This window comes from Zosterops lateralis (assembly GCF_965231275.1).
Source record: "Zosterops lateralis genome assembly, chromosome: 11".
Classification (NCBI taxonomy): Eukaryota; Metazoa; Chordata; class Aves; order Passeriformes; family Zosteropidae; genus Zosterops; species Zosterops lateralis.
In genome coordinates, this window is record NC_139771.1 from 20,923,060 (window position 1) to 20,935,290 (window position 12,231).

The following is a 12,231-nucleotide window of genomic DNA, read 5'->3' on the forward strand; positions in this document are numbered from 1 at the left end:
GAAAGGTGGAATTGTCTGGGTTCAGACCTGGGTGTGTATCTCCAGCTGCTGTTCCTTTTCTCTTGCAGCATTCCTTCTTCTGCCGACTGACAGAAGATAAGAAATCTGAGAAGTTCTTTAAGGTGTTTTATGATCGCATGAAAGTGGCACAGCAAGAAATCAAGGCAACTGTCACAGTCAACACCAGTGACTTGGGAAACAAAAAGAAAGATGATGACTCGGACAGAGATGTCCCCAACAGGAAAAGAGGTAATCCCCAGTCATTCCCCTTCTGAAGTGACAGGGAGTGTGTTTTGAACTCGTTTCAATTGATGCAATAATGCTCTGATCTCTGATCCCACAGAGCAAAGTTCAGAGATCAGTGGTGCCCTGGCTCGGGATTTCGAGAGCTTCATCCCCTCTTCATCCATTTGTGAGGTTGTGCTGTTGAAGTGAGGAAAAGCCTTTCTGAGCTGAGACTCTTCTGCCTTGTCTCATGACAAGCTGCCCAAATCCAGAGTAACAACCCCAGACTGTGGGTTGTGGTCAGTGCCGTCTCTAACAATAAGTGAAGAAATCCTAATTTTGTTCTAAAGCAGGTCCTTTTATCATAACTCCTGCTAGTGCTGGATGTGTGTGCCCTAAGCAATTAATCCCCAGATTTATAACCCTGCTGTGGTTGGTGCCCAAGGTGCAGAGTGTGGCATGAGCCCCTCACCTGCACTAAACACACTCACCCAAGAGCTGCTGCTCAACAGCTGGGCCTGTGGGGTGGAGCTGCCAGGGGAAGGTGTGGACAGATCTCCTGGCCCCTCTTCCTCCAGCTTCCCTGTCGTGGTTTGAAAGCAAAACGAGTGAGAGGCTCCAAGTCAGAAATACAATTTAATAAGAAGAAAGGTAAAAATAAAATAAAATCAATGCAGTAAAACAAAGGAGCACTGCCAGAGTCAGAACACACCCTGAGCAGGGTGAGGGGAGCAGTCCAGGTGAGGGGCTCTTCCTGAAGCAGTGATCCCACAGAAAGGTCTGGGAGCTCTGCTCCTCTGGGAATCCAGTGGCTCAGGGCTGCTTGTCCTGTCCCAAATCCCAGATTCTCTCCAGGTGGGAATGCTTGGCTCCTCCCCCTGGGCATTGGGAGCATCTCCCAATGGGATGAGGAGTCGTGCAGTGGCTCCTTGATGGCCCATTAAACAGAGAGAGCTCCTGGAGGGAGTTCCCTGTGAGTCCTGGGCAAGGCATTGATGGGCCATGAGCAGAAGAGCCCAAAGGAGGGGCCTGGGAAAACACTGCCCCACCTGGTTCCAGCAGCTCATGGGGATGGAATAAATACTGTGTGCACATCCTACACCACAACCCAGGACATTCCCTAAGGAAGCTGTGTCCTGGTGTGTTGCAGTCAGGGAGCCCATGACCCAGATCACAGAGGAGGTCCGGGACCAGCTGCTGGAGGCGTCGGCGGCCACGCGGAAGGCGTACAACACCTACCGGAGAGAGGCCGACCCCGAGGAGCACTACTCACCTGGAGAGGGGGCCCAGGCTGCAGCAGACAAGAGCAAGGACGAGCTGGAGATGAGTGCTGTCATCTCCATCATGCAGCCCATCCTGCGCTTCCTGCAGCTGCTCTGTGAGAACCACAACCGGGATCTGCAGGTACCGCCCTGGTTGGGGGCAGTCGTGCTCAGGGTGCATTCACTGCTGCCACACCATTATCCCTAATCCCAGGCCTTTTTAAATGGATTATGGGACCAGTTGTTCTCTTTGGTCTTGATGTTAATCCAGAAAAAAAAAGCAGTTATACCTTGCTGGGCTGATAGGAGCAAATCAGTTATGCAGTGGTCTTTGAAAGAGGTGGTGGGATCAACACTTCTTGGGGCTTTTAAAAAGTGTATGTTGAGAGCAAGTGTTGTGCTGTGAAGTCACTGATTTGATTTTTTAGAGGGGAAAGAAGGAAAGAAAAATCATTTAGGAAAGTGAAGAGGGCATTTGGTTCCAGCAGTCCTCAAGCTTCACTTTCCCAGGTTCTCCTGGATTTTCTTGGATCTGTCTGTTTGTGTGCCTAGAGTTGAACACATGGTGTGAGGGTGTCAGGAAAGCCTCAGCTGGAGGTGAATCTGCTGAGGACCATGAAGGGCAATGAGAAGGGTTTCTTGGCTGTATCCACACAGGAGGAGGTGAGGAGAGGTGGGTTTGCTGTGGAATGGGCACAGCCCTGGGGACAGAGGACATGGAGAAGGTCAGGGAGCTCAGTGCCACCTTCAGTTACCCCTTACTGCCAGGACTGGCCTTCACCAGCCCTACATCCCTGAGACCCTGGTGAGGTGTGGAGCAAGGGAATCTTCCCCTTGGTGGAGAATTGAGATGGGAAACATCTGAAACAGCTGGACGTGCATTTAAACAAGGCTCCATATGGAATTCTGGCTCCATGTGGAATTCTGGCTCCAGCCCTGGGCTCCCAAGTGCAGGCAGTGTCAGAGCTGACCATGGCACTGGAGCATCTGGTGGGCTGGGGAAGCTCAGGCTGCAGAGGAGAAGGCTCAGGATCTCTGACCATGTGTGCAAACACCTGATGGGGATGTGGAGAGAGCAGGCTCTGCTCCAGCTGCCTCGTGACAGGCCTTGGAGCCGGCAGTGCCCGAAGGTCCTGGCAGGCTCAGTGTCCTCTGCTGCCCTGGGACAGAGTGTGTACAACTCCAGGGAGCCCAGAGCAGGTCCCCCCTTACAAAGGGGCTGCAATTCAGATTAAATTTTTTTGTTCAGCGCAGCCGCTGCTGCGGGGTTGAACTCGAGGAGCTTGTACAATGTGCTAAATGCCCTCATCAAGAGCAATAATTGCCTTGATTGCCCATTGTTCCCTGGCCGGCAGGAGCGTGGGACCCTGAGAGCTCTTTGGAGCTGCCAAATCGTTTCCTCTGAGCGGGGAATGCCCCTGCAGCAGCTGCACGGAGAGATGTTCAGTGGGAGCATCTCTGAGTGCCCAGGTTACATCCATCAGCCTTTCTCTCTGGTTTGAAAGAAAAGGAGCCCTTTGATGTGTGTTTTGTCAGAGGATTTTCCTGCCGCTGGCGGTGTCGGTTCCCGTGGCTGGGATCCAAACCGCACAGGATCCTCTGCTGCCTTTGGCGAGGCACCCGCAGCTATAGGAGCTCACTTGAATTCCAGCCAGTGCAGGAACTTGGCCTCAGCTCTTCCCCATCCCCAACAATTAGATTACCCAAACAGCAGGTAGTCAGCTCGGAGAGAAAAAGGGATTTCTTTTCTTAACCAGAAAAAAAAAAAAAAAGGTAGAATGTTTTTTTTCCAGTGTAACCCATAATTTTTCTGGTGTAATCCTCTTGCTGCCTGCCTGCCTCAAGGTTTGTCCTTTTCCTTTAGCCCCAAAGGGAAGGCAGAAGTGTCTGATCCTCCAAAATCTTGGTGTCATGTAGCTGAGCTCCCTGCAGAAGTGCCAGTGCTGCCTGAAGGATCAGGGAAATTCTTCTCCAGGAAGAATTCCACATTATATTTGAATGAGGAATGAGTTGGGATGGCCTGCCTGGTGCAGGTGTGTGCTGGGCACACTCAGCCTTTCCATCAGCTGTTGGGGCTGATGTGCAAACCCAGGGAAGTGCAGGTCGTGCTGGAGCCAGAGCTGCTGTGCTTCAGAGGAGGAGGAGATGTCTGGGATGCTCAGGCATCATTCAGCCCTTCCCTTACCAGCCTGGTCCATGTGGATGCTGTCCCAAGCCCTCCATGGGGCTGCAGGAGCTGCAGGACCTTCTCCAGATGAATGCAAGGATTGGGATGAGCATGTGGATGCAGTTCCCACATGTTTGAGCTGAATCAGGGTCTGTCCCAGCTCGGGGTCATTCGCACAGAATGGGGGCAGTGGGCTGGCACACTCAGCACTCAGGAGTTGTGTTCCCACTCTGTAGCTCTTTGAGATGCTCTGAGTGACTGAAAGTGAAGAGTTCACTCTGTCCTGGCTGAGACAGCAGCAGACACTCCCTGGGGCAGTTTCTCACAGTGCAGCAGGGGTTTGTTTTCTACGATTTTTTTCCTCCCCCTTGTTTTAGCCTAAGGATGCTCTCCTGCCTCTTGTGCCTCATTCCCTTTCTGACTGTGGATCAAGCAGCTCAGGTACAAGCTTGGCTGTAACCAGAATAAACGCTGTGCTGCAGCCTGGGAGCATTTTACTTCCTCACTTGGGGTATTATCCTTTCAATTTTAATTTTTTTTTTTTTTCCTGGAGGGAAGGCACGAGCTCCGATTTCTGTAGGATCAACCTTTTCTACATTCTGACAAGTTAATCAGAAGTCAGGATACTAAATGAGCAATCAGCTGAAATGTGCTGAATCACTGTCACCTTTAGTCTGCACTCGTAGACAGCGTTTTCCTTTTTTAGCTTCGCCTTCCATTGAATCTGCAATTTCTCTCTGTGTTTGCCTTAAAAGACTCATTAGTCTGACTCCAGCAGAGACAGCCAGGGCCCAGTGCTGCTCTCTGGGCTGGCAGGAAAGACCCTGCTGCTTCCACACTGCTGTTCCTCTGAGGGCTTTTTTCACCCTGCAGTTGTTGTTATCTGCCAGAATTAAGCTAAATAAGAGTTTTCCTCCTGAAATTTCAAGGAAAAGCAAGTGGTGGTGGCTGCTAAGCTTTGCAGCACTGCTGGGAATGCACTGCTGGGAATGCACTGCTGGGAATGCACTGCTGGCAAACAGCATCACTGGGAAATTTTTTTTTCATTAGCTGTCCTTCAGTTTTGGGTGGGTTTGATGCTTTTTTTAATTTGGAATATAGGAGAGGAGAAAGCTGGTGAATCCATGGTGGCAAATCTGGCTTTTCCTTAGAGGAGCTGCTCCCAATCAGCAGCTTCAAGCAGGAATCACAATATTTACGTGGAAAGAAGTGCAGTGAAGAGAATTCCATTTAAGGCACCTTCTTTCAAGGTGTGCACTCAGGTCCCTCTGTGCAGGTGGAGCTGCTGGAGCCAGGGAATTGCTGTTTCCACCTTGGAGAGGAGTCTGGGAGGAGAGGAGGGAGCCTTGAGTGATGGAGTGAAGCTTCCAGGCTCCAGAGAGCTTTCCCAGAGCTCCTGTTCCTCGCTGGGTGTGTCAGGCTCTAATGGATCTCTCTGTCTGTGGGATGCACTCTGTTTATTGCTGTACAAGGTGAAGCCAACAAGCTGCTCAGGAGAGCAGCACGTTGCAAATAAACCCTGCAAAGAGCCTTAAACTGCCTGTACAGTGAACCAGAGCAATCCACCATGCAGTGGAACTGGGGATGGATGAGCTTAATAAATACTGTCACCCAAACAGCATTTTGTATGATTTTTTTATCCCCTCCCTCATGGCTTTGACACTCTCCTCACAGAATTTCCTACGCTGCCAGAACAACAAGACAAACTACAACCTGGTGTGTGAGACACTGCAGTTCCTGGACTGTATCTGTGGCAGCACAACTGGAGGACTGGGACTTCTGGGGCTGTATATAAACGAGAAGAACGTGGCACTGATCAACCAGACGCTGGAGAGTTTGACTGAGTACTGTCAGGGGCCCTGCCACGAGAACCAGGTAATGAATCCAGAGCTGTGAAATGCATCCCCCCCTTTCTCCCTGGGCCCCAGCTCTGCTGGGCTGCTCTTGTCTTATAACACTGCCCACTTCACTTGTACCACAAGTTGGAGGATTTTTTTCCTTTATAAACTCCTTATAATCAGCTTGTCTTTCTCAGGGACCCCTCTGAGAAAGGGGGTCTCCTGCTTTGAAACACTCAAAGCAGTAGAAGTATTTCTGCTTTGCTGAGATCTGTTTCATTAGATTGGACAAGGAGAGTGGGGAATTTTTGTACTTTATAAATCCCAGAATAGTTTGGGTTGGAAGAGACCCTAAATCCCATCCAGTGCCACCCCCCTGACATGAGCAGGGACACCTCCACTGTCCCAGGCTGCTCCAAGCCTCAATCCCCAACCTGGCCCTGAACACTTCCAAGGATGGGGCAGCCACAGCTGCTCTGGGCACCCTGTGCCAGTTTCTGCTTATTCTCTCCATTTCCTCATTAACTGAACCATAGTGTTGTCCTGAAAGGCTGGAATGTGACTTTTTCTGTCTTTCTTGTCTCTGCAAGAGAATGTGTGAGGCTGTGAACGCCTGGGAGAGTTGTCAGTGTCCCTCTGCTCCCTGCACCAGGTGGAATAAAACCCTTTAGGTGTTTTAGGTGCGGAGTTCAATGACAGAGCAGGGCTGTGTCTGGATTTTGAAGCCAACAAGCTGTTGTTTGTACATTTTAATTAGAGACCATTCCAAAAGCTGAAGGTTATGGAAATTCCCCTTCTTTGTGTCAGCAGCACTGAAGGAGGTGTTGATTGGCACGTTTCTAATAAAGCAAACTCTCCCTAATCTCAGTAAAACACTGTTCCTCCAGCCTGCACAACTTTGGCATGGAAATGCTTCATTTATCAGCTTGGTGGTTCTTGGTGCTTCCTGAGGCCAGGGGCTCCAGCAGGACCATGGCTGAGGAGAGGAACAGCTTGGAACAAAATGCCTTAATGTTTTGTTGTTGCCCTGCCTGGAGCTCTGTATGCAGTTATCCATCCAGGGCAGCCCAGGAGGTGATGACAGAGGGGTCACCAGCCCGGGCTGTGTTTGTTGTGCAGGCAATTAGTGAAGCCTGATGACTTTTCTTTGGACAGAACTGCATTGCTACTCACGAGTCCAACGGCATTGACATCATCACTGCGTTAATTCTCAATGACATCAACCCTCTGGGAAAGAAGAGGATGGACCTCGTGTTGGAGCTGAAGGCAAGTGAATGCTCTGCACAAAGTGTGTTAACAGTGAGATAAAACGTAATTTCATTGTTGGAGTTATGTGGGTGTTTGTTGTATCCCAATATTCGCAAGTGCCCAAAAATTATAGATATCAGTGAGCTGCAGGCAGGGCCCAAAGATTGTTTGTCACAGGTATTTCACCTTTTAAATGATGACCAGTTCTCAGATGGGAGATGCAGGCACTCAGAATATGCTGAGGACTCCTAAAATTACTTCCTGTAAAAAACCTAAAGCTGATGAAAACTAGTCTGTTGTTGCTGAGCTTTTACGTGGGCAATGGAAGCGAAATTTCTCATGTTACAACTACTTTCCTAACACTTTATTGCTGTTGTTTAATTTGTTCCCATTAAACCATCAACGATTCTTTAGGGCTGTCCCTATTAATGCTGAAATAATTAGCCCTGGTGCTGGTTTCAAAACACAAAAACACAGGAGCAAGGTTCCCCTCTAGCAACAGCAGTCCCAGAGCATTCTTGCTTCAGCCTGTGCTTGAGAAATATTTCCTTTCTGACTTATTGCCCTGACTGACACTGCAGCGTCTCCTTGTTTTCCGTTGCCGACTCACACCATTATTATGGGTAATGTGGGTTTTTTATTATTGTAAATAAAAAATGCTTTTAGGCTCGATTAGCATTATACTTCAAAATTAAATACTTTTATTGGGTTTTATTGTCAGGCATGATGGATTTTAATCTTAATTGTTCGTATTAAAGTAGTCTGGTGCCTTGTGGTAGTTTCCCATTTCCTCCCTGTGTTCCTTGGCGTGAGCAGACTGCAGAGTGATTTCAGTTAAAAGCAGCAAAGCACGTCTGTCTTCAGCCCTGGCTGTCCCTTGATTTAATCAGCAGCATCTTCAGCAGAGCTGAGCTGCACCATTTGGGAGCTCAGAGCTTGTGGTGATGCTGCAGTATCTTTAAACCCAAACAAAACAACACACGAGCATGAAACAGCAGCATTTTTAGGAATTCAGACCTTGGCTGGTGGTTAATTTGATGTCTCTCAGTAAGGATTTGGGGAATGAACTGCTAAAAAATCCTGTCCAGTTGGGTAGGTCAGTGATGAGAGGAGAGGGAGGGCTGGCTGGCACCATCTCCCTGTGGAACACATGTCCCCAAAGCCCTTGTGGCAGCAGAATGGTGCCACTCAGGCTGGGTACCTCACCTTTGGGCTCCTGGCAGTGACTGCAGTGCTTTCCCCTCCCCTCAGAACAATGCCTCCAAGCTGCTCCTGGCCATCATGGAGAGCAGGCATGACAGTGAGAACGCCGAGAGGATCCTCTACAACATGAGGCCCAAGGAGCTGGTGAGTCCTGAACTGATTGGGGACAGAGAAGTGACAATTCCTTGAGCCCCAAGAGCTGTCCAGGAAGCCATAGCAGGGTTTTGGGGCTGGGTGAAAACACAAGCAGGAGATCCCAAATAACACCACTGACATGTCCCAGTGCTCAGGGCTGCCTTGGAACTGGGGTCACAACGTGCATAAAGGTGGCTGGAATATTTTAGCTCCAGGGAAACCTGAGGGTCAGTTTGTTGTGCCAGCGAGCTGGGCTGAAGCTGAGTTCAGTTTATCCTGGATGTTGAAAAAGCCACTGACCTCCCTTTGAACATTCCTTGCTCCGCTCCCATTCCCATCCCTGGGAGTGATAAGGGTGTGCTGCTCTCAGCACCTCCCACCCTTTTCCTGAGCCTCCTCTCCTTGCCCCTGCCTCTCTCTGCAGGTGGAGGTGATCAAGAAGGCTTATCTGCAGGGAGAGGTGGAGTTTGAGGATGGAGAGAACGGGGAAGACGTCGCGGCGTCCCCCAGGAACGTGGGACACAACATTTACATCTTGGCTCATCAGGTAGAGTTTCACCACCAGTCACAAACTGGGAAGAGCCAGAGTCTGCTTTTCCCTGGAACTGTTCTCGTGGCTCATCGCTGAGACTGACTCACTGCACGTTCCCTTGTTATCAGAACAAATCCGAGTTTTCACCAGAAACAAAAGTAGCATAATACAAGGAAATTTGGGGAATTTTCTAGTGGGAAGCAGGGCAGGCTCTGGACCGAGTTCCCGAGGCCACGTGGCTCAATTCTTGGCAGCACTGAGCAGCAGTGTATTATTTTTCAGCTGTATCAAAGGTTACTTTATACTCCCAAAGAAATTCTACTCACAGATCAATTAAAGTGTAATCAGAAATCTCGGTCCTTGCCACATTTCTCTCTCTGCTGGAGCCAAGCAGAGTCATTGTATTGATACAGTGCGTGTTTGAAAGGTGAAAAAAACCAAAGGGGAGAAAAAGATAACTAAATCTACTTAATATATTGGTGCTACATCTCTCTCTGCATTGGAGACTTCTTGTTCCTCCAGTGTCTGAGCAGACAGACCCTCCCTGTGCTGCAGGATGAATTTGGAGCATCCAGCAGCATCTTTGGAGCACTGCTCGGTACATCTGCTGCTCAGCTGATGCAGATTTTATCTCTGCCTGCCTCCCCGGGTGATGAGCACACCTTTGGGTTAGGGTGATGTAGAAGGACAGAGACGGAATGTTGAATTTCTGTGTGATCAGAAAGATTCCAGGCAAAGGGTGGGAGAGGATGGGGAAAAGAGGAGTACAACACTGGCATTAAAGAAATACATATTTGAATCATTCTGACTTGCTCCCAAAATAGAGCTGCAGGGTGTCTGGTTGGAACAGAACAAGCCTTCTGTCAACTTTGCCCTTTCCTAGCAGCTGACTGCGTACTATTTCTTTTTTTACGCCAAAAAATCAAGAAATTTAATATCGCAGGGAGACATCTGGTGTCTCCCACTCCCTGTGCATTCCTTTATTTTAGTTGGCTCGTCACAACAAAGAGCTGCAGAACATGCTGAAGCCAGGGGGTCAGATCGAGGGGGACGAGGCGCTGGAGTTCTACGCCAAGCACACGGCGCAGATCGAGGTACGGGAACCCTGAGCCCCACGAGTGCATTATTCATGCTGCTGTCACTGCTCTGCCTGCCTGTGGACTGTTGTCTCTGATACAGAACACACACACAGAGAGAGAGAGAGTTATTTATTTAATTCCCTGGCAGTGGTAGGGGGGGAGCTATTCCTGAGCTGTCATGTGTGGGCTCGGGGATGGAGCTGAGCAGAGCTCTCTTGGCAGGAGGAAGTGTGGCTTCGCTTCTGTTACATTTTGGCCGGTGCTGTTGCTGAATCCAGAAAGTTTGTGATAGCTTTTTTGCCACTCTTTTCTGGATTCAGATGACAGTTTGGCCTCGTGTGCCATCTAAGAGCTTTATAAAAGTAAAATGTTCGCAAATATGGAGATTTCCTGGAGAAGCTGTGGCTGCCCCATCCCTGCAAGTGTCCCAGGCCTGCTTGGAGCAGCCTGGGGGAGTGGAAGGTGTCCCAGGTGTCCCACTGGATGGGCTTTAAGGTCCTTCCAACCCAAACCACTCCAGGATTCTATGTCTTCACAAATCTCTCTAATAAGCACTGCCAATGTAACTGTCATTCCTTGTACTTGCCCATGGCTCAAATTTGCCAACATTCTTGAATTGGGCCACCACATTGCTCTGAATTCCATCCCGGCTTGGGTGCAGGATTCTCTGGGCCCTTTGGAAATCCCTGGGGCAGGTTTCTCTGGGTCCTTTGGAAATCCCAGCTAAGGCCAGAATAAAACCACAGCATAGAAATTACAATTCTGGAGCTAAGCGTAGACCTGCTCTGAAAGGTAAATTAAATCAAATCTGCATCGAGCTGCTGCTCTTTGGAAACGTGTCTGCGTGTAGCTGGTTTGAAAGGGGAGCAAAACAGGCAGAAAACCCCAAGAAATGAGAAATGAAAGCACTGAGGAGCTGTGCAGGAGTGAGTGACCAGGCTGCCGTGCAGATTGTCAGGTCGGACCGCACCATGGAGCAGATCGTGTTCCCCGTGCCCAGCATCTGCGAGTTCCTCACCAAGGAGTCCAAGCTGCGCATCTACTACACCACCGAGAGGGACGAGCAGGGCAGCAAGATCAACGACTTCTTCCTCAAGTCTGAGGACCTCTTCAACGAGATGAACTGGCAGAAGAAACTGCGAGGTGGGTCAGTGCTGCTCCACGTGGGGCTGAGCACTCAGGTGGGGATTTGAAATGTTGGTGGTTCCCCCAGTGTGGCAGAAACATCGATAATTGTTTGCAAGAGCTGCTCCTGTGCAGGGTGGAAGGATGCTGGGATAAAGGCAGGATGAGTGCTGGAGCAATGGGGAGCCAGGGCAGAGGGGGAAAGAACAGCACAGGTGGTTATTTTTGAGATGCAGCAGGAAAGGAGCAAATGCCTGGAGGAGTAGCTGAAATGAGAAGGAGGGAGGATCCAGCTAAAGAGAGCAGTGGCCTGTGCTGGATGCAGGGCTGGGGAAATGCAGCCAGGTTGGGCTTGGTGCTTGTAAAGGTCTTTCCCAACCATAAGGATTCTTTCTTAGGGCATCTCTAGGAATGGAGGTGTTTAAGAACAAGTTATAGATGGATTTCTCAGCAGTGGTAAAGTAGAATTCATCCCTTTTTGGCTGACAGGTTGACAAGTCCCTTCCATCCCTATGATGCTGCAATGTCTGAACACAGGTGTTTTCAAGCACTGATTTTCCCTCTGAGGTTCCCAAAGGCAGCTGGGAAATCCCTTTAAAATGATATTTTAATTCACACGGTGCCACCACATCCTCCAATAAACTTTCTAGCTCATTTGCTTAATATTTTTGTTCTTGTTCTGCTGAAGGCCAAATGCAGCAGCTGAGGCTCAGTGGGCAGTGCTGGGCCCTGGGCAGCAGTGACCCTGTGAAATGTGAGATAGGACAGGTCCTTCCTGCTCCAGTCACCCCCTGCAGTGCTGCTCCCCTCCCCTGCATCAGCTCCACTCCAGTTTTCATGTAAACTGCACAAATTTCTTTACTGCAAGAGCAGGACTGGTCTGGAGCCCCTTCTTGGAGCAGATGTGGGGCTGCCTCCAAAAATCTGAGAGCTCTGCAAGAAATCTGGGAGTGTGACATCCTAAACAAATTGCAACTCCAACAGCATCCATATATTCTGTTAGGTTTTGTTGTTTGAGTCACTTTGTCTTTGAGGCTGTCTCCAAGCAAGCTGTGAAGGCATCCATCATTAACAACAGACCACAAATTAGCCAAGATCCACCTGCAGGAGTGGAGAATATTTCTTTTATTTTTTTTTTCTTAAAAAAACAGGGATCATTTATTTTATCTCTAAATATCCAGGTCTTGTCTGGCCTCTGAGTGATGTTTTGCATTTTTACAGTTGTTTCTCACATTTTCAGCAGAGTTTGTGACCTCTGGCAGTGCTCTGTGTGCTCACTGGATGCCAGTTAAGAGTTTATCAACCTTCAAAAAGACTTTTAAAATAAAGACCCACCCACCTCTCCCTTCAGCTCATGGTGCTGGCTCATAATCTGTGCACCAGAAGCCTCTTAATTGTTAATTAAGAATGGAAATGA

At 49.2% G+C, this 12,231-nt stretch overlaps 1 protein-coding gene across 7 annotated transcripts in view; it reads left to right on the plus strand.

The window, feature by feature from the left end:
* Positions 1 to 12,231, plus strand: part of ITPR1 (inositol 1,4,5-trisphosphate receptor type 1) — a 162,202-nt gene that overhangs the window by 120,376 nt on the left and 29,595 nt on the right. For all 7 annotated transcript variants that reach the window (XM_083869157.1, XM_083869158.1, XM_083869160.1 and 4 more), the window contains 8 exons: positions 69 to 249; positions 1,376 to 1,629; positions 5,329 to 5,529; positions 6,648 to 6,758; positions 7,992 to 8,087; positions 8,503 to 8,625; positions 9,600 to 9,704; positions 10,640 to 10,832. In XM_083869157.1, coding sequence (XP_083725283.1) covers positions 69 to 249; positions 1,376 to 1,629; positions 5,329 to 5,529; positions 6,648 to 6,758; positions 7,992 to 8,087; positions 8,503 to 8,625; positions 9,600 to 9,704; positions 10,640 to 10,832 — 1,264 coding nt within the window. The remainder of the gene's footprint in view (positions 1 to 68; positions 250 to 1,375; positions 1,630 to 5,328; positions 5,530 to 6,647; positions 6,759 to 7,991; positions 8,088 to 8,502; positions 8,626 to 9,599; positions 9,705 to 10,639; positions 10,833 to 12,231) is intronic.